Source organism: Xiphophorus maculatus, chromosome 10, assembly GCF_002775205.1.
Source record: "Xiphophorus maculatus strain JP 163 A chromosome 10, X_maculatus-5.0-male, whole genome shotgun sequence".
Taxonomy (NCBI): domain Eukaryota; kingdom Metazoa; phylum Chordata; class Actinopteri; order Cyprinodontiformes; family Poeciliidae; genus Xiphophorus; species Xiphophorus maculatus.
In genome coordinates this window covers 6526467-6553501 of record NC_036452.1, presented here as the reverse complement: position 1 = coordinate 6553501, position 27035 = coordinate 6526467, and the positions used below count along the sequence as shown (strand labels likewise).

General features: G+C 37.0%; 1 protein-coding gene across 2 annotated transcripts in view; it reads right to left on the bottom strand.

The window, feature by feature from the left end:
- The window catches only part of nrap (nebulin related anchoring protein), a 37325-nt gene extending 10441 nt beyond the window's left edge, over positions 1-26884 (bottom strand). The window contains exons 1-30 of one of the 2 annotated variants that reach the window (XM_023341254.1): positions 26830-26884; positions 26564-26681; positions 24994-25088; positions 24757-24844; positions 22411-22509; positions 21365-21475; positions 21168-21275; positions 20980-21084; positions 20776-20883; positions 19989-20096; positions 19188-19295; positions 18726-18842; positions 17692-17796; positions 17003-17110; positions 16202-16306; positions 15260-15358; positions 15033-15137; positions 14827-14934; positions 14602-14709; positions 6922-7119; positions 6079-6183; positions 5898-5996; positions 5719-5823; positions 4632-4739; positions 4341-4498; positions 3003-3156; positions 2814-2918; positions 1439-1537; positions 299-403; positions 106-213 (exon numbers count right to left, since the gene is read on the bottom strand). In XM_023341254.1, coding sequence (XP_023197022.1) covers positions 106-213; positions 299-403; positions 1439-1537; positions 2814-2918; positions 3003-3156; positions 4341-4498; positions 4632-4739; positions 5719-5823; positions 5898-5996; positions 6079-6183; positions 6922-7119; positions 14602-14709; positions 14827-14934; positions 15033-15137; positions 15260-15358; positions 16202-16306; positions 17003-17110; positions 17692-17796; positions 18726-18842; positions 19188-19295; positions 19989-20096; positions 20776-20883; positions 20980-21084; positions 21168-21275; positions 21365-21475; positions 22411-22509; positions 24757-24844; positions 24994-25088; positions 26564-26629 — 3195 coding nt within the window. In that variant the 5' untranslated portion in view covers positions 26630-26681; positions 26830-26884. Of the gene's footprint in view, positions 1-105; positions 214-298; positions 404-1438; positions 1538-2813; positions 2919-3002; positions 3157-4340; positions 4499-4631; positions 4740-5718; positions 5824-5897; positions 5997-6078; positions 6184-6921; positions 7120-14601; positions 14710-14826; positions 14935-15032; positions 15138-15259; positions 15359-16201; positions 16307-17002; positions 17111-17691; positions 17797-18725; positions 18843-19187; positions 19296-19988; positions 20097-20775; positions 20884-20979; positions 21085-21167; positions 21276-21364; positions 21476-22410; positions 22510-24756; positions 24845-24993; positions 25089-26563; positions 26808-26829 lie in introns of those variants that run through there. The other variant, XM_023341255.1, reaches the window with a different exon arrangement.
- Positions 26885-27035: the final 151 nt, after the last annotated feature.

Here is a 27035-nt window from a genome sequence, read left to right as displayed (position 1 = left end):
GCAAATTTTCAAATTTTCAAACTCTTTCTTGAACATTTAATATTGAGTGTCACACCAATGATTTCCAGAGTAAGACTGTCTGTGTGTGGTTGAACAGGGTCTCACATCACTGAGGATGTCTGCAGACGCTTTGGCAGACTGGAAAGGAATCGCGTCCAGACGCAGCTTGTAGCCGCCGTCACGTAACTTTGTCCATGATTCCTTGTATTGACTCTGTAAGTGTAAAAGTATCATGAAAAACCAACTCATGGAAACATAAGAATGAGATCAATAAGCAGAATAAAAAACAAAGCTTTACCTCACTGATGTTTCTGGCATTGATTCTTGCTTGCACCAACTCTGGCAGCTCTTCACTCACTGTGTAATTGTGTTTTATGTTTTCTCCCTTCTCTCTGTACAATCTCTGCAAAAACAAAAAACAAACAAAACAGGACGACGAACATTACTGCAGGAAACCAGATTTCAGTCTGCATGAGTGTTGAAACTACAAAATAAATCCTTTGTGTGGTTATTTGTAGTGAGAGGATAATATTACATTTACCTCAACAGCACTTGACACTGTCTATGAAATATGGGTATTATTATATTCATTTAAAATAATGTAAATTATTTTGTGTTTTATATTTAAAAAATATTGAAAAATAGGAACCAAAAATTCTGACGACAAATTTAAGATTTAAAAATATTATTTTTGCATATTTCCCCATCTTCTCTACAGCGCCCCCTGGCGGTCCCAGATTTAAGAATTTATATATGTATTTACAGTAAGTATATGTAGTATTATATTTATATATATTTAAAATAATTTAAATGAATTATTTTCATTTGTGTTCTTTTTTTTTTTTTTTAAAACAGGAAACCAAAATTATGATGAAAAATTTAAAATTAAAAAAATATTATTTTGCGTGTTTTTTCCCCCATCTTCCACACACCTGGCGGCCCTAGATTTCATAATATATATATCAATATATATTATAATGTATATGTGTTATTATATTTATTTTAAATAATTGTAATATTATTTTTTTGTGTTTCATATCTAAAAAATTTGAAAAACAGGAAACAAAAATTATGATGAAAAATTTAAGATTAAAAAAATATTTTTTTGCGTGTTTTTTCCCATCTTCTGCACATCGCAGAAGTTGGTCCCAACTAGATGTTGGCTGAACATTTTTAGTTTAACTACATATTTAGTCTTTAGTTAAATATTTGTTTTTTTTAACTAAATATTCAGCTTGATAATTAAATATTTAGTTGAAACTGACATATATAAATGAAATATGAACATTTTTCTTTTAATGCAGGGCCAAATAAAGCAAATTGACTGTAAATTTACACATGGCATTCTGTAGAATTCTTCTTTTTATATAGTCTATATAAATATCTGGATTTGACTGTAAAGACTTATAATATTGATATTTGTTGTAGCTAAACTTACGTCAATAGCCAGTTTGTTGCTGAGTTTGGCCTGATTCATCTCTGGAGTGTCTTCAACACTGGTGAACTTCAGAGAGCTCACATCCTGACGGTACTTTTTCTGCAGAAAAAAACCCAATTTGTACAGATGAGGCAAAGAATAAAACTGAAAGTGCACAAATGTCATATGACCAGTAGAGGGGGCACTGAAAAACTGCAAATATAAAAATGATCACACAGCTGATGTTGCTGTTGTACCAACATAAATGAAACATCCATTCATCCATTTTCTTCCGCTTATCCGGGGTCGGGTCGCGGGGATAGCAGCTTCAGAAGGGAGGCCCAGACTTCCCTCTCCCCAGCCACTTCTTCCAGCTCCTCCGGGGGAATCCCGAGGCGTTCCCAGGCCAGCCGAGAGACATAGTCCCTCCAGCGTGTCCTGGGTCTTCCCCGGGGCCTCCTCCAGGTGGGACGTGCCCGGAACACCTCACCAGGGAGGCGTCCAGGAGGCATCCTGACCAGATGCCCGAGCCACCTCAACTGGCTCCTCTCGATGTGAAGGAGCAGCGGCTCTACTCTGAGTCCCTCCCGGATGACTGAGCTTCTCATCCTATCTCTAAGGGAGAGCCCAGACACCTTACGGAGAAAACCCATTTCGGCCGCTTGTATCCTCGAGCTCGTTCTTTCGGTCATGACCCAAAGCTCATGACCATAGATGAGGGTGGGAATGTAGATTGACCGGTAAATCGAGAGCTTCGCTTTTTGGCTCAGCTCTCTCTTCACCATGACGGACCGGTACAGCGCCCGCTTGACGGCAGACGCTGCGCCAATCTGCCTGTCAATCTCCTGCTCCCTTCTTCCCTCATTCACGAACAAGATCCCGAGATACTTGAACTCCTCCACTTGGGGCAGGACAAACCCCCTGACCCAGAGAAGGCACTCTACCCTTTTCCGGCTCAAGACCATGGCCTTGGATTTGGAGGCACTGATCCCCATCCCGGCCGCTTCACACTCGGCTGCGAACCGTTCCAGCGAGAACGAAACAGTTTTTAAATAATATTAATAATAATCTCTTAAATTTTATTCTGGGTGTCCTTTCAGCGTATCATGTTGGTAATCATGACAGGAGTGACCTTTAAATAAATCCCCCTGTAACAAGGTTATAAATAGAGGACTGTCGCTCAAGTCTGCTCTATAAAAAAGTTCTTCCTGTACTTATTGGGTGTTTTTATCTAAAAGGACTAAACGACCAAGAAGGATAATCCGATTAATAATATTTATTGAAGGTTGTTGAGGATAAAATCTGTAGTTTTTCTCCATTTTTAGAGCTTTGGTCTATCAAGTTTAAGTAATTTTTTTCAGTTTAATCTCTGATATATAATCTATTTCGAGATTACCTCACTGGCCAGATCTGAAGCTTTCTTCGCCTGCTGAACGTCCAGAGATTTTGAGGCCTCCCAGCCGACACCTTTCATCCAGTTCAGGTCCGATCTGTACTGTTTCTAAACACAATTAAAACAAACAATCAGGTTAATTATTTCAGATTTAAATGAAAGATTAATTGGTTGTTTTCGGGGGAGGCTTACATCACTCTGTAAATCGTAGGCCTTCTTAGCCCAGGCCACGTTGATGTCCGTCGGCAGGGTGGTGTATTCATGGAGGAACGTCCTGTATTTCGTATCCGTGGCCAGGTCTTGAGCCTTCTTCGCATGGCTGATGTTCAGCATATCCAGAGACACGCTGTGGGGAAGGTTGACGTTTAAAATCCTGGCATTACACTGACTTTATGCCCTGGAGGTCATTCTCATTTAAAAAAGATCAATTCATTCATGAGCTTCGCCCGGGTGATGACCCACAGCTGCCTGTCTTGGACAATAAATCTTTTGTGGATATCAAGGCCTGTGGCTGTGTGACTTTAATAAATAGGGCATTCATTAAAGGTTTTTAATGAGGAGTAAAAATATTTCTATACATAGGGTCAGGATATATTAGACTTAGAAAGCTGCTAGCATTGCAAATATTCAACATTTACAACCTCAATAGTAATATAATCCTCAATTCAGATGATAAATCCATCAGAAAATGTTTTTCATATGTAAAATAAACACCATTTCAAAATGTTTTTCTCTTTATAGTAGGACCGAACATTAAATCAATAACAATATATGCTGATAGAAACAAAATCAATATTAATAGATAATGCGTCTGACAGAATATGCAATAATTTCACTGAACTTTGTTTCAGAACCACACAGCATAACTCTCTCACTCTTTGGTTACCTAGCAACCCACTCACTCTTTGGTCACCTAGCAACAACCTGCTGAGTAACCGACACAGCAGCAGTTTAACGTTTTGACTCATAACTGCTTAAAAATAAATAGCAACATAGAGTGAAAACTGTAGGTAAAACAGAAAAAGCAGTTTGGCTGCATTTCAGATATTTAAAACTAGAAAACTAATCACTAATTATCAATATTGACTGATATGAAACGCTTGTATCCCGATATGTTTTTCAGCCATTCTGATCTGCCCTATCTCAGAGTGGTGTATATTTTTCACAATTCAACAACAAAAAAAACCCTAAATTAATTATTAATAAAAAGCTGCTACAAAGTATTAGTTTATAGATGTACAACTGGATTATTTCACTTTTTATGCTTCCTTCTCAACAGATTTGTTACGGTATGTCATGTTACATAACAAAACTTGGCTTTGCAACTGTACACTTTTTACATAAACTGTATTTTAACGCAAATACTCTTGAAGAGTACAAAGATTAAGGCTAAATTATCTCTGCAATTGTTGAGCCACTCCATGATCAATTGCTCCTGATGTTTAAATTAGATATACACAAAATGCATCTGGTTTAAGTAGAATAACTAGTAAAAATGTGACTGAATGATGGTTAATCCAGGGGACTTACTTGTATTTAGTCTTAGTGTCCTCGTAGTTCTTCTTGTAGTGGAGATCACTCTGCAGCTTGGTGGCCAGAGCGGAGTGAGCCATCTGAGAGTCGTCATTGATAGATTTAATCCCGATCACTTTACCTTTGCTTTTCTCGTACTCCTGCTTGTATTTTACCTGAAACAGAACAGGAATTTAACAGATTTTGAGTCAGACTCAGATATGTTAAAATGTCTTTAATCAGGAGGGCACAACAAGTATTTTTAGAGTTGTTCCAAAAAGGTTTTGCACCGATATTAAAATGTCTCACATCGCTAGCCAGGTCTCGCTTAGCCTTTGCTGTAAGTATCGACAGAGAGTCCATACGAAGCTCAAAGCCCTTTTCCCTCTGCTTCTCCCACTGGCTCTTGTACACTTTCTATAAAAAGAAAGAAATTGAGCATCAGATGCAGTTGTAATCAAACCACAATCAGAAAAACTGGTTAAGGTTGTTCAATCTGGTACGGTTAGTGTACTATTGTTAATTTTCTCTATTTTGGAAATTATGTACTTTTTTCCTTTTTTAGGCAATAACTCATCATTTTTGCTTTATTATATTTCTTTTTTGTGATAAAATTTTTATTTTACCTTTCTTTAAAGTGAAATACAGGTAAACATTTGCTCAGTCACCTCCCAAAAAATAATGATAATTCATTTATTTTTCGCCTAAATTATCTTTTGGCAAAAAAGAAGTGGGTTTTTTGTTGTTGCCAAAAATCAGTTTGACTAAGGCTTCTATTTTAGGAAGTGGACAATATACTTACAAATAATTACAAAATACTTTAATGTATTGCAAACATTGATTTACAAGAGTGTATTTTGGCTATATAAGTGCAAAAAGATGACCGATTTCTGTGTGAAACATGGAACCTTCCTTTTGAGTAAAACTTTTTTCTCTTTAAAAATTGCATAGGTGGAATAAATGCAACCCTGGATCATTTTAATGACAAAATGCAAAGTTTCTCCCAGAAAACTTGATAAGCCCGGTGGTTGGGCGCTAGGGCAGTCATTCATCCAGCAGCCCGTCGTGTTTTTGAGTTAAAAAATGTTTTAAGTTAACAGGAAATTTTAAAATCTCACTTGATAATTATGTGTTATTGAAAGATTGGAAGATTAATATCTGAACAACAATAAAGTCTTAAAAAATCTAACATTTAACAAAGACTTTAAAAAATAAGTGATGCTTAGCTTGGTGGCCCGCCAGGCTTATGATACACTGGAGGAAACCCTGCAAAATGTAATTATCTGTTTTCGTTTCAATTTGGTCTTGATTGATTAATTGACTGATTAAACCCTTTTGTTTCTGAAAATAGTAAACTGTGAAACAGAGAGTGGGGAAAACAAGAATTTCAGCTCACCCCGCTGAGCATGTCGGCGTTTGCTTTTGCTTGTCTGAACAGCGGCTCGTCTTTTGTCATGGTGTACTGGTGAATTATCTGTTCTGTGTTTGCTTTGTATGCCAGCTGTAAAATCACAGAGATGCATATTACAGAAATAAACTCCATGATGATGGAAGAGTCTGTGTATGAGATCTTACATCGCTCTGCAGCTCCTGACTCTTCTTGGCGTGTTTCATGGACAGATCATCTGCTACCTGGGTGAACCTCATTTTGTCAGCCTTCTGACGGTATTTGACCTGTGAAAACAGAATATATCGTCGATAAACAGCATCTCCAAAAGGATTTGTATCACTTTAATAACTAATAAAATAGACTTGCATCACTGAGCAGCTCTCCGGCTTTCTTGGCCTGAGTTATGTTGAGGCATCCCTCAGCCTCCCAGCCGACACCCTTCATCCAGTTCAGGTCAGAACGGTACTGGTTCTGCAGGAAGATAATAATCTCATTGAGCAGGTTCGGATAGCAAATTGTTCTTAGATAATGAAATTTTAGTCTGGTCAGTTCTGCTTTCAGAATGAGCTGCTTTAGGGTCTCTGTCCCTTTAAATCCAAATAAGCTGCTCCTGGTCACGCCCCCCCATTCAATGTTTACACTCGCGTGTGTAAATGGCTGCAAACAGATGCGCAATTACACAACCATACATCTTTGAAAAGAAGAAGAACAACAACAAACTCAATAATTTTCATTTCCATTATTTATTGTTTTTCTTTTTTTTCTCTCTTTCTACCAAAAATTAGATAATAAAAGTCTTGATTCTGGTGCTTTGGTCTCAACTAGCCTCAGTTTTGTTTACAGTGACTTTATAATTCTTTTTCTGTTGTTGTTGTTTCTGTTGTTTTGCTGAGTTATTTTGAATATTTAAAGTGTCTTCCAATTCCAGTGTTAAATATTTATTAAGATTTAAACTTTACTGATCTTTAAAAGGATGTGCTTGCAGTATTATGCCATTACCATTATATTACTTGAAAATGGTCTCAAAACAACAATATTGTCGTTTATCGCAATAATTGGCAAAAAAATGGTTGGTTGTTTTTTTTAAGTGCTACAGCTATTTTTTTTAGAAACAGTAGAAACCCAAACCCAAAAATGTGCAAAATGTGAGTTTTGCATAATAGATCCCCTTTGAATAAACCTTCAGGTACAAACACTGCTGAATCTCACCTCGCTCTGCAGGGAGTAGGCCTTTTTGGCCTGCTGGACCTTGATGTCGTCGGACATGATGGTGTAGTCGTGAAGTTTTGTTCGATAGTCCAGGTCACTGGCGAGGGCCTGAGCCTTCTTGGCGTGGCTCAGGTTGATCATGTCCAGAGGAAGGCTGTACTGCGCCTGGCTCTCCTTGGAGCCTTTCTTGTACTCAATCTAAAGAGGCAATAATAATAAAATAATTCAATATGGAGCACAACTTGTATGGTAGGTGTAAGTAGCATTACCTATGAACTTTTGCTGATTTAATTGGGGGGTTTTCAAAGGTGGATTGACAATACAACAAACAAATGAATTGATTTTTTTTAAAACAAGAATTAGATACACAAGTTTAAACATACACACTATTATTATGTAAATATCATTTTGGTTCTCCTTCCAGACTATACAAATATACTGAATAATTTGTAATTATCTACAATTAATTGAACTAGGTGGGGCGAGCATTTATTGTATCGTTTATCGTGAACTATTTCTCATCATAAGAATTTTGATTTATTGTTGGAAACATAAAATTTTGAAACATTAATGATGTTTTAAACCCCCCAAAACTATACATATTGTCTGGACTGTTAATTTTACTATTTTGTCTACTTTCTTTATTAATGAGAGTATCATAAATGCAGTTACTATGCACAGTTTAGTGATACAAATCACACTTGTTTATTTGACTGGTATCCTAAGGAAGCATATTACAAATTATTTCAATAGTAGTATTTGCTTTTATATTTATCACAATAGTACCCCAAAATATTGTCATAAAACTTTAAGTCCTTATCATCCACTCCTAATTTGAACCACAATCATTAAAACATTGCACTGCTTACTGTTAAAGTTTTATTTGGTCAACTCTTTGTACATACATAATCTCAATATCCACACACCTTTACAACCAACGAGTTTTTCCTCTGTGTCAAAAAAATCCGAGCTCATCCCACTTCCCCATGCTGGAGATTTTAGTTTAACAGTAATAATAAATAAAGTTATCTTTAAAATGAATCACTCAAGTGACATCAGGGCCCAGCAGTAGACTTAAGTGTCAATAAAGTTAGTTTAACAGTAATAATAAATAAAGTTATCTTTAAAATGAATCACTCAAGTGACATCTAGGCCCAACAGTAGACTTAAGTGTCAATAAAATAAATCTAGTTGTGTGTGTTGTTTTTGTCTCATGCAAACTTTGCTTTAATTCTACTTTTTTCTATCTAATCATAAGAAATCATAGTCAGTCAGAAAGAGTCATTAAACAGGAAAAGCAGGTTTCCTGGAAAAAGAGGAAGTAAGTTCCAGCCTGCAGATTTATAAAAAATAGCTGAGACTATTCCTTATTTTAAATCATGAAAGTTTAAAGAATGAAATCTAAACATTTTGGTAATTTGATAAGATTCAAAGTAAAATACTTATATTAATATTGGTTTACTTGTAATGATATTTACACGAACATTTGTGGGAACAGTTACAAGAAAAACAAGTAACTGTAACTTTGGCATCAAATAATTAGAATCATGTATTATTCTTGGTTTCTTTTCAGAAAAACATCTGTAATAACTCACATTAAGATTATAATAAGTATAATTAATAAGTTATGGTTATAAAATCATAAATGAATGATAAATCAGAGAAGCTGAAGAAAATAAATGTGATATAAGTTATGGTTATAAAATTATAAATGAATGCTAAATCAAAGAAGCTAAAGAAAATAAATGTGATATAAATGTGATTTTGACATTGAACTTGAAATGGTGTAAAAGGTGTAACTGCAATTAAACATCACTGATATGTTGGAGGTAGAGAGTAGGTGAAAGGTGAAAGGCAAGGAACTAACAGGAGAGCAGAGATGATCAACGCCTTATTTAGAGAGTAGGTGAAAGGTTGTGCAGGCAATGGACATAGGAGGTTGAGCAACCCTGAGACATTAGCACAGACATCAGGAAATGTCTGTAAGACAGTGATGGATATGAGATCATCTGTCTAAGCAGTCAGAAACCCTATAAAAGGTGAGTGCAAAAGAGGAACCGTTCGTTGGATCCTCCGGGCAGCTTCGAGCCAAGATCGAGATGGACAAAGAACTCTGCAGCTGAAGAAGAGCCGGGGCCACGGAGCCGAAGACTGTCCGGCCATGGGGACCAACCCGTCAGCCCTACAACCTGTGGCTTCAAATCGCACTTCTCTCATCGGCTGGGTTCAGACCCCAAAGACAAAGATGAAGACAAAGGCAAAGACAAAGAAGAAGAACTGGTGCCTTCCTTCCTGCCAGCACCAAGTCCTGTGTGACCTCACCATCCATGCGGAGAGGAGGCTCATCAGACCTACAGAGATCCCTGCCTTCATCGATCGGCGTCTTCCTCCTGCTGCAGCACCTTCTTCGTCGTCGTGCCAGGTCTGGGGTTCGAGGCGCCAGGCTCCGTCCGTCTCTCTCAAAGGTTCCCTTTTTTTAGTTTTCAGTGTCAGCAGTAGGGAAAGACAGACTAGATGATTGATTTTACTTATTTGATTATTTCTGCTACTGAATTAAGCTGTACTGACCCTTGCAAAAATGCCTTACTAATAAAATATTTAGCATAAAGAAAATCTAAAAGATGTTGTGGACATTCAGTTAATGAGTCACCTTAAAGTTCTTTGATGGTTGTAAAATAGCTGTGATGTTTGATTCTGGAGAGGAAAAAGTTTAAAATGTTTTTAAGTTGCTGGTAGCCCAAATTTAAAACGTCATCCTTGGGACTCGCCCGAGTCACTAAAACCTACCTGGTTCAATAACAAATGCAAGTTGTAAAATAAGAGAACGAGCGACCGTTAACAGGTGTGCTCTGTGAAACTAGTTGGCTGTAGGCTGCTCAGTCTGGCTAATTCACAGAGGGAAGAAGGGTGAGACACCTGGATGTAGGCCGTTAAAAATCAGGTGAATCGTTTCTCGAAACCAGCTTAAACAGAGTTTACTTCAGTTCTGGACAGGGTAAATCCCGGCAGATTTAGGAAACTCAATTAACCCGTTAGATGGAGAGCTGGTAGCACATCTCCCCTCTCAGAAGAGGAAGTACGAGAGTGAGAGAGTAGAGACAGAAAGGAGGGGGGGGGTGTTGCGCAACAACGAGTGGCGCCCGAACAGGGACACGACTAACAGAGTAGGAGGGCCCTATGTGCCAAGTCAGTGAAAACAGATGTGAGGATCTGAATAGCTCACTTGGTTTGTTAACTCTTAGGGAATAGAGTTAATGGTGACTGATAAGGCCGTCAGTCACAACCCTTGCAGTAACTGTATGGCATACAGGTGAGGGAAGGCTTCTACTGAGGATAAATGACCGGATCCAGACAGTGAAGCTAGTAGCCAACATAGTCTAGACCCATCCCTGCTCGAGAGCGCAAAGAGAGGCTTTGGGGGATAGACAACTCGAACCGACAGAGAGACGGAGTGATGGATGATCACTTCGAGGAGGAAAATCTGGGGAAGAAACCGGAGGAAGCCGGCCGCCCAGATCGTTTGGAAAAGGAGGAGACCTCAACAGAACTGCATCAACTTTCTACACAGCTACTGTGACTCAGACCTGAAGCAAGGGGGGACGTTGGTTCCAAGAATGAGGAACTGAAACATCAACCCCTGACAAAGGAAAGTTGGCTCAGTCTTGCTGGAGTGGTTCGTGATGTAATGCTGACAAGAAAAGAAAAGACCAGCCTGCAAGCATGCACAAGAAACACAGAAAAGTATCATCAGCTGACGATGGATGAGGAAGCACACCGCGTCCTCCACTGCAGCCATCGAGAAGACATCCGGCAACAGAGGAACAAACACCAGCAGCTGACATCATCACACAGACGCAGACATGGTTAAAGACATCCTGCTGGACCCGGAGCTTGAAATTGGGCCAGCACAACCCACCAGTAAGAAATGACCGCAAGCGACATCTGAGAAGCCAGGACAACTGGAAGGGACAATCCACACCGATGGATCCAGAAAGGGGTCCGACCAGTCGGCATACTGGGGATTTATTCTGAAGCAAGACGGCAAAGAGAGATGCCGTCAGAAAGGAAAAGCTCCCGGTAGTGCTCAAGCCGGAGAAGTAACGGCAGTACTGGAAGGATTGCTGGAGCTGGTGAAAAGGAAAATCAAGAGTGCCAGACCCGAGAGAAGCAGCTTGAGAGTGCGAGAGGGAAACAAGTAGCTCATCACAACTTATGGAAGAAGAAAGCAGAACTGAGGCTCCGCCCGAAACTTGAGGTGCAGCGACAAGGCGCACACCTGAGAAGAAGCCCTATGGAGGGGCAAAGATGACGACCTTTCGTGCCACTAAGAAAGGTTGTCTCTGCCGGTGTCGAGGTGGGACAGAACACCTAAGGACAGGTGGTCCTAGAGTAGCACGGGGACCAGGTAGTACGGTGCGTGCATAAGGCCCTCGAATATGCAGGCGTGCTACACCCCCGTGAAGAACTGAGCAAGCAGGACTGCTGGATGTCCCTTCAGCCCATCCGATGCAGCTGTGTGACTTTGAGGTATGTGGTCGATACGCAGGGCACCCAGGGCAGCGGATGGAAGGTTTGTTCATCAAGAGCACAGTCCCATGGGGTTCAGTCTGCATGGATGTAGCAGAGCCAATGGGGACAACAGGAAAGAGAGGTGAGAAGTACCTCTTGGTGCTGATGGACACAGTGACAACTGCTAGAAGAGCAGGTCTTCCCCTGCAGAGGAACTCCGTTCACGTCACAGAAAGCAGGGAGGCGAAGACACTTCTTCTTTTTGCTCAGAGGAGGAAAAGGGAAGTTGCAGCTCGAAGTGTCACTGAAAACAGGGCAGAGAGTTTGGATTAAAGCTCAAGATCGGCCTGCAACTACGGTGATCAAGCTGAGATTCAACGCCCGAGTTTTTGTAAAGCAAGTACTGAACTTCAACAGTACTACTGATGAAGAAAGGGGTCCATGAGGAAGCAGTGCTCAAGCCAGTTCTTAGCTACAGCGAACCAGAACATTACGAGAAGATGGCCAGAGAATCAAGCACCATGCCATCCTACAGTAGACTGGCCACTATTACAGGAAGGTTGCCGTTCAAAGAACAACTTCAAGGCTTTGGACTGGGAGGGCCGTGAAGAAATTGGACTATGCTAAAGAAGAACTCCTGTCGCAACCTGATGGATTAAAATGGAAAAGGATCATGATTACGGATAAAGCGTCATGATGCTTATGCTTTTTGCTTTGCTCTGCTGAACAGCCAGAATTTTTTTTTTTGTTTGAGGCCTTCTGTCTCAGCCCATCTTCCCTAAAGAATCATCCCACATCCTGAAGAACCGACAGTTCATCCAGCGAAAGTTCCTGTAGAAGAATCAGAACGATCCAAGTTTTCTTCGACATTCATCACCTCATGGGGGAAATCAAAACTCCAAGGAGGGGGTGTCAAGAGAAGTGGAGTTTTGATGACTACACTGAGCCCTCTGTGACAACTGAGGATGAAGAATCTGCATCTTCACATCCCAGACGAACCTCTTCTCTTTCCAGGGGATGAGGACGGCGAACTGCAGGAGGGTGATGGACTCCCAGCATGTGAAAGGTCTGACCTCGTGGAGGGGGTGTCAAGAAAATCCGAGCTCATCCCACTTCCCCATGCTGGAGATTTTAGTTTAACAGTAATAATAAATAAAGTTATCTTTAAAATGAATCACTCAAGTGACATCAGGGCCCAGCAGTAGACTTAAGTGTCAATAAAGTTAGTTTAACAGTAATAATAAATAAAGTTATCTTTAAAATGAATCACTCAAGTGACATCTAGGCCCAACAGTAGACTTAAGTGTCAATAAAATAAATCTAGTTGTGTGTGTTGTTTTTGTCTCATGCAAACTTTGCTTTAATTCTACTTTTTTCTATCTAATCATAAGAAATCATAGTCAGTCAGAAAGAGTCATTAAACAGGAAAAGCAGGTTTCCTGGAAAAAGAGGAAGTAAGTTCCAGCCTGCAGATTTATAAAAAATAGCTGAGACTATTCCTTATTTTAAATCATGAAAGTTTAAAGAATGAAATCTAAACATTTTGGTAATTTGATAAGATTCAAAGTAAAATACTTATATTAATATTGGTTTACTTGTAATAATATTTACACGAACATTTGTGGGAACAGTTACAAGAAAAACAAGTAACTGTAACTTTGGCATCAAATAATTAGAATCATGTATTATTCTTGGTTTCTTTTCAGAAAAACATCTGTAATAACTCACATTAAGATTATAATAAGTATAATTAATAAGTTATGGTTATAAAATCATAAATGAATGATAAATCAGAGAAGCTGAAGAAAATAAATGTGATATAAGTTATGGTTATAAAATTATAAATGAATGCTAAATCAAAGAAGCTAAAGAAAATAAATGTGATATAAATGTGATTTTGACATTGAACTTGAAATGGTGTAAAAGGTGTAACTGCAATTAAACATCACTGATATGTTGGAGGTAGAGAGTAGGTGAAAGGTGAAAGGCAAGGAACTAACAGGAGAGCAGAGATGATCAACGCCTTATTTAGAGAGTAGGTGAAAGGTTGTGCAGGCAATGGACATAGGAGGTTGAGCAACCCTGAGACATTAGCACAGACATCAGGAAATGTCTGTAAGACAGTGATGGATATGAGATCATCTGTCTAAGCAGTCAGAAACCCTATAAAAGGTGAGTGCAAAAGAGGAACCGTTCGTTGGATCCTCCGGGCAGCTTCGAGCCAAGATCGAGATGGACAAAGAACTCTGCAGCTGAAGAAGAGCCGGGGCCACGGAGCCGAAGACTGTCCGGCCATGGGGACCAACCCGTCAGCCCTACAACCTGTGGCTTCAAATCGCACTTCTCTCATCGGCTGGGTTCAGACCCCAAAGACAAAGATGAAGACAAAGGCAAAGACAAAGAAGAAGAACTGGTGCCTTCCTTCCTGCCAGCACCAAGTCCTGTGTGACCTCACCATCCATGCGGAGAGGAGGCTCATCAGACCTACAGAGATCCCTGCCTTCATCGATCGGCGTCTTCCTCCTGCTGCAGCACCTTCTTCGTCGTCGTGCCAGGTCTGGGGTTCGAGGCGCCAGGCTCCGTCCGTCTCTCTCAAAGGTTCCCTTTTTTTAGTTTTCAGTGTCAGCAGTAGGGAAAGACAGACTAGATGATTGATTTTACTTATTTGATTATTTCTGCTACTGAATTAAGCTGTACTGACCCTTGCAAAAATGCCTTACTAATAAAATATTTAGCATAAAGAAAATCTAAAAGATGTTGTGGACATTCAGTTAATGAGTCACCTTAAAGTTCTTTGATGGTTGTAAAATAGCTGTGATGTTTGATTCTGGAGAGGAAAAAGTTTAAAATGTTTTTAAGTTGCTGGTAGCCCAAATTTAAAAACTCTGCAAGTGTTTCTAAGATTGAAATTAAGCAGTATCATGAGGCATTTCCATTCTGTTCAAACCATAAAGTCAAATGTCTGTTAAAAAACTTTTTTATACAATGTTTATTCAAATTAATTTTTTGTTTGGTGACATTGTGCAGCACTTTGACCATCTTTTGGTGTTTTCAAATGTGATCTAAAAATAAATTTGACATTGACATTAACAGCAGACTGTTAACTAAACACATATACCAACTGTATATGTATTATATTTATTCTAAAGCCTCTGAGGTAATTTCACTCACATCGCTGCTCATCTTGGCCACTTGCAGAGAGTGCAGAGTCTTGGAGTCGCTCATATTCACCCCAACTGCCTTCTCCTTGTTTTTCATGTAGTACTCTTTGTATTTAATCTAAAACACATGGTAATCTCCTTTAATTTGGTTCAGAGACTATTAAAATAGATTAATACCACTTGGATTTTTCTTTTTGTTGCTTAGATATCAGCAGTTTCACTCCTTTTCACTTACGTCACTGGCTAGGTCTCTGGAGGCTTTGGCAGCTCTCACGCTCAGATCGTCCACGCCAGTTTCACAAGCTTTGGACTTGGTCTTCTCCCACTCCTCTTTGTATTTAATCTAAAATTAATTTAGAAAATTAAAGAGAGAAGATTCGACTTCACATGCAAACAAGTGTGTTAGTACATGTTTGTGCTTGCAAAACAGTGTAAACTTACATCACTGCACAAAGCTGCGCTGGCTTTGGCGTGCTGGATTTGGGGCAGATCCTGAGATAAAGTGTACTGGTGCTTCGTCTTTTCATAGCCTGCTTTATAATTTAACTGGGGGGGCAAATGAGTTTTGTGTTCACACAAATCCAAAGTGAATTCAGTGCTCAGACATGCAACTTGTTAGAAAATTAATAAAAGTGCTCATTATGAGTCCCTGCTTAGTGTTTACTTACGTTGCTGACAAGCTGAGCGTTTTTCTTGGCTAAAATAATCTCAGGTGTGTCGGTCACAGACTTGTACTTGACCTGGTCAATATGCTGCTTGTAGTTTTTCTGCAATATTTAAAAATATTTATATATCAGAAGCATGAAGTCAACCAAATGAAGCCTTTGTAGTAATATTATGATAAAAAGCTTCCTATAAATTTCATTTCAAAATGGCCAAAATGTCCATCAAGTATTTAAATTATAATTCGGCACAGTGAATTGCTATCTGGATTTCATTATTTGGATATTGCACAAATAAATAAATATAGAAATAGAAGTAGAAATGACGTCAGTGTGATATGCTCAGAAAAATAAACTGAGCAACAAAATTTGTACTCCACAATCTCCGTTCACCACCATTTAAAAAAAGTCACACAAATTAAGAATAATAGATTAAAAAAACAATACAAGAAAACACTTCAGTCACAAATTATGGTACAAGTTCAATTTCCTGAGTTGAAAATGACTATTTTTGTGGGTTTATTTTGGTATTTATTTTCCTAGTTTTAAAATATCACCACAATATCTGCATATTTGTGTAAATCACAGTTTATAATATCTGGTACATTTACTGACCCAATCAAGAACCACATTTCCAAATAACAGCAAACAGCAAAATTGATACTTTTAAACATTGCATTTGTGTTAAAAACAAAAAAATACATATAGCCTACAACATAAAAGAACTCGTCTAAATACTGAGCATTGTGAAAATGTCAATGTTTTTCAAAAATTCTGATTTTTAATCTTACAGATAATGAAATAAAGAATTAAGTTTGGAAACTCCAACAGTTTTCCACTCAGTTTTTCTATGCAGCTTTTCCAGAAATCAAGACTATGCCAGACTTTTCAAAACTGCATAGGACTCCTGGGATAAATTGGAGTTTGAACTAATTTGAGAAGACTCACATCTTTCAGTGGGTCCAACTTCCTCTGGCTTTGGTAACCTGGTGTGAGAGTGGCTGGGTAGTTATATTCACCCTGCTCCTGCTCCTGGCCTTGTTTATAAGAAATCTGAAACAAAAAAATAATATTATTGTGCATTAGCACTGAAACCAAATATTTCTAAAACGCCAGAGCAAATAGCATGATCTTTACAAATACACCGCACTATTTTGTTGCTGTCTTTTGTTTCAGTGCCATAAATGTAAAAGTTGCTATAAATTATTGTAATCCTCATACTTTAGAAAGTGCTATACAAATGGGAGCCATTTAGCATCCCTTAATCTCGTGCTACATTATGCAGATGCTTTTCTGCACTGATGAAGGTGAAATGTTCACATTGGCTTTAACAGGAGAGAAGTCTGATCTACTTACTTTATGATTGATCTAACAAACATTTAACCATTGGAGGACTCTCGTAGACTCTGCACACAGAATTTAACTTTCAAATTAAGATTGTAGGATGATGATTCAGTAAGGAAATTTTTTTTAAATGAGGCCTTTTTCCCTGATACCAAGGAAAAAGTAACTTTGTCCTTTTTCTGTGGCAGTGTTTCCTTACCTTATATGTGAAACGGGTGGATCATTAGCAAAACACATAAAAAATGCATTTGACATGATTTGAAGTTTTTGAAAAATATTATTTATTGTTTGGCAAAAACCCACTGAGTGATAGCATATTTAAAGATCTCAGTTGTTTTTAAAGGTTAATAAAGAACTGTCATTCTGTAAATGTAATTTCAAGGTGTTTAATAAGTCATGACTTACATCACTTGCCAACTTCCTTGCTTTCATGGCGTGCAAAGTCTTCTTATCAAACCCTGAGTCTTCATAGTGGCCCTTCAGATCGCTGGTGTACTTTTCTTTATACTTGTTCTGTTGAGGTGCATCAAAAAATAAATGGGAATCATTAAAGCAACAACTTAAAACTATGTATGTGTAACAGGGTTTTATTTGAACAATGTTATAGATGTGAAGTTTGTCAAAATTTGTTTATTTATTCTTTAAATTTATTTTTGTTTAGTCAAGAAGTTGTTTCTCCAGACTTGCTGGTGTTTTAAGGTCTGTTACGCTGCTCTTGACGGTTGGTGGTTACTATAGCAACCTGTAACTGACAGCTCCTCCCCCTTTTTTCTGTTGCCGTTGGTAACTGTGGCATGTGTTAGGATCAGCTCTCTGTATTCTTTACAAATATTATAACATATATTTTAGACAAATGTAATTATATGAGTAATTTTGCTATGTTTGTTATAACTGTCCTCATTATTAATGTGGTCCATTTTAGCTATGTTTAATTTTAAAATGTCAACTGCTGCCAACTGCTCATTGGGAGCTATTGCTATAGATAATGGTGTATATAGAAGGGTGACATATGTATTATTAATAATTATCCTCCATGATGAAAATGAATATAAATAAAGGTGTGGGTCTTTGTTTATATCTCTTTTTAGACTTACATCACTGGTGAACTGAGCGATTTTGGCAGAATTTCGAAACTGTGGAGTCTCACAGAAGTTAATGCTGTGGCCTTTGGTGTTCTCCAAGTCTTTCTTGTACTCCACCTGCAAAAAATAAATATCCACGTTTCAACATTTCTTTTCTTTTTTTAAGTTGATGAGATGCTAAAAAATCTTTTGGTGCTGGATACTAAATATATCTCTGACATGGGTTTAATGTTAGAGGTAGCAAAAATAACAATGATAGCATTCAGTTCTATGAATGGCTCAGCCTGACAGCATGTTTACTGCGGTCAGGACAGATGCCTCAGGATGAAGCAGAGTATAAAAAGGTTTGATGGGACGTCTTGTAGCCTTGGATGAAAGCTGCAGCCTTATAACAAAGGCATGTCAACGATGCAAGAAATGAGCGTTTCATATTTGTTGGAAACTGACACATTAAACCTGATACTTGACTCATGCACAAACACACAATTTCTTACATTTGACGGATGGGTTTCTTTCCCCTGAGGCAATAGCTGCGTTTCCATTGACTAAATAACTGCATAATCTGACATTTCGAAAATAAATTTGCTTAATGGAAACACGGCAGTTACATTTTTAAAAAAATGGAATTAAAGTTAAATTAGATCTAGTTGATTTATCTAAAAATAATTCAAAATTTAAAACTTTTCAGATAATATTTTATTATCTTAAATTAAGTGTGTTATTAAATAACGCCAGAATGTTACTCATTAATGTTACTCATTCTGGTCCACACTCCATACCAGTTGGTGGCGGTAATGCACCATTTTCGTTGTTTGCCAACCGCCAAAAAACATCAAGGAAGAAAAAGAAGAAAAAACGTATTCACGTGTGATTTTAATTGCGTTTCTCACTTAATAAAAACACAGCAATTGCGAAATTGTGTTTTTTCAACATTACTGGAATTTTGAAAAAGTTTTGCCAACATTTGTAATGGAAACACTGCTTAATTAACCCTTGCAGAAAACCAAAACAAGCTTGTTGGACAAAAGCTTTGCAGAATAACTTACCTCACTGACAATCTTGTTAATTTTCCGCGCATTCTTCAATGCCAGATTGTCGTCAGAGGTCAGACTATGGAAGTGGGACGTGCCCTTCATCTTGTTCAGGTCCTTCTTGTATTTTAGCTGCAGAGGGAATGATGGATGATTCAGGACATGTGTTAGTATAGGAGACACACACGGCATAACTCAGTTTGAAGAGCTGTCAGTGGGTAAGCTCTCCGATTGTTGCCCCTCATCTGTTCTGGACTGTAATGACAAGGCGTGATGATGTATGAGGCCAAAGCTTTCAGACCGAGCTCAATTTCGTTTTTGGCTACACAAATGACATGGGATTAATTTTTTTACAGCTCACAACGCGAATATTCAGGCAAGACCTTGAAGCATCCAGACTTTTTGATAGACTAAATATTTCTGATTTTATGCTTTTAATACAGTTATGGGTTATACAGTTTTTAAGTTGATACTCACATCACTAGCAATTTCCTGAGCCTTCTTAGCAAGATGATAACCAGGCGTGATCATGGCAGGAAAACTTCCTTTACCTCGTTGCTGCTCATTTTCTGCAGTGTAGGCAATCTGCAAATAAAACATTTCCTCAATTTGATCCATCTAAAATTTTAGTAGCATCTTTAAAAGTGAAAATATAATATTTTAGAACCAGAAAACAGAAAGATCTTGGAAGAATGAAAAAGTACAAGAGTTTTAGGGCCATATGGAGAAAAGTTTTAAAATAAACAAACAAAATTATGAGAATAAAGTCATAATATTATGAGAATAAACTCACACAAGAATGAAGTCATATTACAAAAAAGTCATAATATTACTAAAATAAAGTTGAAATAATTTGAGGATAAAGTCATAATAATTTAAGAATAATGTCATAGTAATATGGGAATAATGTCATAATATTTCAAGACTAAAGTCATAGTTTTATGAGAATAAAGTCATAATAATACAAGAAAAAGTCACAGTTTTATAAGAATGACATCATAACATTACAAGAATAAAGTCATATTACAAAGGTAAAGTTGAAATAATGAGAATAAAGTCATAATATTATGAGAATAAAGTCGAAATATAAAGTTGGATTCTGCATTCTCGTAGTACTATGACTTTATTCTTTAAACTATTATCATTCCTTGCTTAGGTCCTTTCAAATATAGCAAACAAACTTTTTTAAATGGCTTGTATTTGTATATGTTTGATGTTTTTATGTGAATTTCAAGTGTGGTATCTATATTGGTGAAACAGAATGAGTAATATTCAAACCTGGCTGAAGTTTTCTGCGTTTTCTCTTGCGTGAACCAACTCAACGGCTGCGGCTTCTGAGCTTGCTTTGCCCTTTATCTCTTGCTCGTACATCTGTCGGTACTTAATCTGTAGCAATGTGATGTGATTGGTTAACGATCAAATTCTGTCTTTTATTCACACTGCAGACCGAAGTGACCCAATTCCGATTTTCTTCCCTCAATGCAACCTGTATCTGATCTTTTTATGACAGTCTGAATAGCACAGGTCGGCTTTTATTCGAATGCGAATCAGGCCACTTCGATATCCGATACGCATCTCATCTTTTCAAACGTGACCTGAATCCTAACGTCCAAGTCCTGAACGCCATTAATACTCGACAAACGTCACTATTCTCCATCCTGATACGCTCAAGCGGGAATAAAAACAACAACCATGGCGGACGTTAACGAGGATTAAGTTGTTAATACGGTATGTTGGCTCAGGGATAACAACTTTAAAATCATAAGCTATGCTCCACCGTTAGCATCCATGTTTACTTCCGCAAACACTGAGCACCGCTTCGTCTTCATGGCGGTTGACAAAACACGGAGCACGCTCTCTATGTGTGACGTCATTGCGCCCTCTACTGCGCATGCGGGTCACTTTCAGGTCGTTTGCAGTTCTCACTTTACATCACATACAGGTTGCATATATTTGGAAGTGAACAACCACGCCAAAAAAAATCCTATTTGATAAAAAAATCGGAATTGGATCACTCCAGGCTGCTGTGTGAACGTAGTTTTAGTTTTTTTGTTTTGCCACTTACATCACTGGCCTGCTCAGTTGCTCTCTTTGAAGCCTTGTAACCAGGAGTAAGGTGTGCAGGGAAACTACCTTTTCCCCTCTGCTGCTCGTATTCCTCTGTGTATGCATACTGCATGGAAAAGCAAAAGTGTTTTGGTTTTATTTGACTGATCTGACTGAATGTAAAATAGTTAAAGCGGTAAAAAACGGTCAATTAGCATCTTACATCGCTGACGATCTGTGCCTGTTTCTTGGCCAGAAGCACCTCTGGAGGATCAACAAATGTTGTGTACTTTGAGACTCTTTCTTCATGCCCCTTTTTATATTCCACCTAGAAACCAAAGAGAAGCATCAGATTATTTTACCATGTTGGATTTCTGTTCTGTTCTACAGCAATAGATCATTTTAACTTACATTACTGGCCAAAGAATTGGCATTTTTTACAGCTTGGTAACCTGGTGTGATCATTGCAGGGAAGCTGCCTTTTCCTTTAGATTCTTCATATTCTTCTTTATATTTTACCTAAAATAAGAACATAAAATTAAGCGCTGGCAATTTAAATTATCTACAGCTTCATGTTTATTTAAAGGTAAATAATTGTAAAGACTTACATCACTGATGGTTTTCTGTGCCTGGGACATTGTCACTATCTCCTGGTTGGTCACCATCCCTGAATACCACTTCTGTTGCTGCTGTGAGAACTCAGATTGAGACTGGAAAGCCTGTTTAAAATATCAAAAATAGTTTGATATTTTTCTTTTTTATTTGTATTACTGCAATTTCAGCACCTTATTGAATAAGAATGCAATGAAACTCTGATCAAACATGCCTGGTCCCCTCAATTTTATATTATGAAAGCTATTTTTTGTGTTAAATCTAAAAAGGATGTTCTTTACCACACCTAAAAGTGATAATATGAGTTCATATCTCGTCCTTTTGTGATCTAAAAGCAACTTTGAGCAGTGCATAATATGCATAATATTATGCATATTATATTTTCAGTAATGATTTTTAACCTGATTGTTCTCAAATGTTTCAACTTTTGACCCACAAAGTTACCCCAACTATCAGTTAAGCATGGAAGCGGTAGTAATAACTTAATTAACAGGTATAAAGTTCACACAAACAGCATTAACCACCAACCTTTCATGTCGTATCCATTTGTTAATGATGTTTTTATCTACTGTAACATTTATGGGATATTTTCACCATTAGCATTTTCGTCACAGGGTTAGGGTTACCCTAAAAAGAATGTTTTAAAATCCGGAAACTTAATTTCATGCTTAGTTTTATTAAAGTAGGCCAGATACTTAGTTTTAAACCAAGTAGACCTCCAAACAGACTGAATGTTTATATAGGATTCAACACAGAAACCTAGAATGTGGACTCTGAGTGTCAGTCAGCTTAAAAGACTATGTCCTCTATAGGACTAAATTTATTTTTTTAAACATTTTTATTGGCACACCACTCAGGATAAGGTGGAAAAAACCCAACAACCTTCACCTTTTCAACATTGCTTATGAGCAAAGACAGAGAATAACTGTGCACCATGACTTAAAAACATTTTTAAGTTTTATTTACATAATAATCATCCAAATTGTTTTTAGAATTCCCTTTAGCTTGGATGCATGGGCCAGTTGCTCTCCGATGAGCTCACCTGGCTGACCACCTGACTGGCTAGGCGAGCCTTCTCCATGGATCTCGTGTCACTGTGGAAGCTGGACATAAAGCGATCGCCATCTTCGCGATACTTCAGCTACAAGTGGCACACGAACGACAAGCGTTAAGCCAAGGCAAGCAAACATTAAAAACACAAGACACAGCATTCCTTTCAATAGCTGAAGCTTCTAGTCAACAGTAAGATTAGCAGGATGATAATTGTGGGAACATTCTGTGAGGATGCTGTTTTTCAGAGTTGACTGGAAGATATTTACAGTTAAATGTAGCCCAATACTGGACGAAGATCTGTTAGAAAACTTGTTTGTTTTAATCTATCTTTTAAACAGCTGAAATTTTGTGTTTTAATTTTATTTTTGTTCATGTTTTCCTTTTGTAATGTCTGTAAAATGTTAAAATTGCTGAGTCAGTTGATTTGAATTCTGTGTTTTGGTTTTGTTTGTGTCTTAATGTATTTCATTATGTATTTTTTTTGTAAAAGTCTGATTTTATTGTGATGTTTGTGTGCTGTGGACCCCAGGAAGAATAGTCTTTACCACAGTAGAGAGTAATGGGGATAATTAAATAAACAGAAACAAACAGAGGATGTGAAAAACTAAACTAAAATAAACTTTAAATTAAACTAAACTAGAAAAACATTGCTTTATATCAAAATATCTTAATGTATTGGAATGATCTGTTCTACAGCAATAAATCATTTTAACTTACATTACTGGCCAAAAAACTAAACTAAAATAAAAAATATATACCTAAATGCAATTAAAAATCAGTGGTATAATTAAAAAGAATAAGTTCATATCTGCTATTTTCAAAAAACTTGTAAAAATTTTAGACTACCTGTACAAAGCTGGTAAAGAGATACTCCAAATGTGTATTTTTATACACTATCAACTCAAGATGGCTGAATACAAATGTAAACCACACCTTTGAAAAAATATATTTATACTCTAAGTTGGTCTACCACATAAAATCCCAATAAAAATCCATTAAAGTTTGTCTTTACAACATGAAAACGTGTAAAGGTTTAATTGCTTGAATTTATCTTTTGGAAAAGACAAAATGTGACATTATAAATCTTTACACATCCTTGCCAGTGGTGCCTCTATTATAATGTCAAGAGAACCTGAGCTCATGATAAAAATATAGCAGAAGTGTGCTATTATTAATAGCTGCTATGTTTTCCAATCAAGATGAAAGAGGAGCTTCCATGAAAGATCCAGAATAAAACCCTTATCCTGCCGTGTTTGATATTTATCCTTTAGCAGTAAACATGTCCTAAACTAATATTAGAACTGCAGTATTGCAAAGGATAAGAGTGTCGACTACTCTCCAGCATCACTTTGTAAGGGAAATGCTAATGCTACTGAAGTCTGTTTCACTCTAAATAAATTTGTACGTCCATTTAAAGAGGAAAATAGACATATTTACTTTATTCAGAATAGATAAAGGGTGCATTAGCGTAGTCTGATGTCAGCTCTGATATATATAAATGGGTGTGTGTGTCTATATATATATATCAACATGCTAAGTCCCACATCTCTCTGCTAGCTTACAGCAACAGCTAAGAAGCTTGCATGCCCACTGCAAATATAAACATGAGAGGCCTGCTTAAAGCTTTAGATGCAGACAGACTCAGACAGACAGAAACAGGTGGCCTTGCAGAGGAAAGGCAGAGATGAGAGGCTGTTTTTCCTCATGCATATTTTTAGCCACCTGAAGCATAAAGTGGCTCAAGCCGAGTGAAGGGTAGTCTCGCCTCTGTCAGAGATACAGAAATAACCGTAGGCACGCTTTTCATTTCAAACTCCTGCTGTCACCTATAACACCGCCGTTATCTTTTCCATCCTTTTTTGATCATATAGTAAGGAATATACATTTTTGAGATCAGGTTGCTAGTTTTTTTTATGTTATATTTTGAATTTAGGAGAATCTTAAAACATATGTGAATTTGATATTTTTTTTAAAAATACAACATATTTTGTTTTGAAACTTTTTGATTTTTTATCAAAAATTTGACTTTTTAAAAATCAGAATTCTGACTTTAATCTTCTAAGATCGAGTCAGAATTCTAAAATTAAAATAAAAATTCTGAGTTTAAAGTCAGAAATCCTGAGAAAAAAACTCAGAATTCTTTTTTTCTTATAATCCCTAGAGGCACTAATACTCTTCCGTATAAAATGGACCTTGTCATGAATAATCCTATCAAATATTTCGCTTGTAGCATTGCATTATGGCAAATGTCACCTGTCAACAATAGATACTGAGACAGGAAAAGGTCAGAGCTTCGTGAATTGAATGTGTGCCGCACAATGATGTCATCGCATACCTCACTGGTCGCCTTGCTTTGCTTCTTTGCGTTGATGTTGATGGGAGTCTCATAAACACTTGTGAACGTGTTGTTTCTCGGATTGTGCCTGGAAAGCATGAGATGTAAAGTGGTGCAGAGGAGAAAAAGTATCCAATTTATTTTCCTGACATGTTAAAACTTTAAACTGCTTTAAGAAACAAACTCATATTTTCACAAAATAGATTCATTTCTTGATTTGAGTGGAGTAGCACTTACACAGAGCAATATGGCCTCTTCTTGTGGCTGACAAAGTTATTAGGGGTGAGAACCATTTTGCAGACATCGCAATGAAAACAAGCTTTGTGCCAGTTCTGACAAAAGAAGAAACAAATCACATTATTTTATAAGTTCAGCATAGAAATTGGTTCAAAACAGATGCATAATCTGAAAGACGGTAATAGACAGAAAACACCCATTATTAGTTTTGGTATTTTAATGTAAACATAATCTTTTTTTTTTTTTTTTTTTTTTACAAAATTCAGAAATTATATTAATCCAACAACATGCTATGAATTTCGGGATCTCTTATTCATTAAACAAAGAATTTATTAAATTTTAAAAAAATATATTTGTGAAAAATTAAGTGCAACCCCAAAAACCATAAATACAAAAAAAAGGTAACAATTCAAATTATTGCAGTGGCTACAAGACATAAAATATGTTTTGATGGGTTTACTGACTTATTTTTAAGTGTAGGCCTTTTTTTCAATTAAAACATTTTTTGCTGAATTTGGAAATTTTATAAGCTATAGCTGTATTTTTTTTTTCTTACAAAAATACCACTAACATAAAATACTGTTGGAATAGTATTTAGCAAGACAACAAACTGGAGATACATTTTGCTTTTAGCTTGCTTTTTCTAACTTTATGGCACATTAATTGTTCAGCAAAGAGCAGAGCTGTCACTGGCTTATGCTAGCTACGTAGCAGCTAAAAGGCTAATTGTAACTTTAGTGATCAAACTTAACAAAGATTATTAATATCAAAATAAAGAAATGGCAAAAATAATGAAATGAAAGAAAGTTGAAAAAAGTTAATGATTTATTGCTTACTTGTATTTTTTTTCTTTTCTTTCTTGTAAGTGTCAATGTTGAGGAGTGCTAGCACTAGCTTCCATTTAGCATTTAGAAGACTGATTTTAGCTCACATAAACAAATTGATTCTCTAATTTAAAAAATGAAATAAAATATCCAAAACAAATTACTAACATTATTATAGTATACTTTTCACATTACTGTTTCACATTTATCGGGCTCTTGTCCAGTTCAAATTGGCGGGCCGAGGAACGGTAGGCCTCCTTCTAGTTTCTTAGCTAACTCAACGAAGTGGGTCATAATTTTTGATCAAAAGTACCCAAATCCAGAATTTGAGATGTTGAAATAACTTTTTTGTACATTTAGGTGGAAAATCATTTAAATGTCACAGGAATACTTAGCAAAGAAAATAAGAAGAGATTGTTCTTGGATGGAATTATTAAGAGTTTTTGTGTTTTTATTTTAAGCTAACAGGCAGGTGTTGTATTCCACATCAAGCCCTATTTGGCAACTAGAGCATAATAAGCTGAAATTCCCTAAATATATAATATTGTATTTTTTATGAGAAATATTTAATAGTTATAGCTAATATTAACCGCATTATTTAAACATTGCTGGTTCAATTTGAAGAGTTCATAGTCATAGCTCATCATCAATAATAATAATAATAATAACAACTATTATTATTATTATTATTATTATTTTAAAAAGCTAACATAAAATCATACACGTTTTAGTAAAATTTACATTACCTGGTCAATACAGTTGATCTTTTCTGCTGGGTAGACCACAAACCCACACCTGGCACACGACTGCATGGTGAGCTACAAGTCTTTTCTTCCTCAAAACTAAAAATATCCTCAGGTAAAACTGTGAATAAGCACAAAATGTTGCTTTAAAGCAGCAGTGTGACTGTCAGACAGGCAACAGTATAGGTTAGAACCAGAAAGGGACTTGTGTGTCTTTGCTGGTGGTAAACTTAGCTGTGAGACTGTGCAGCTATGAGAGGGTCTCTTACCTAAAACTGTGTCCCATGAATGGATCAGCCCCTTTTCTGTGCCCCCGATGCTCTGGGACTGCCTGAGTACAGCTGTCTATTAGTGGAGAGAGACTCACAAAGTATTCACATGTCTCTGCATTTGAGTAATGATCTCAGATAGAACGGCATCCTGTGATAACCTCTGCATCACATACACTTAATTCACTGAGTAATATTTTATTTTT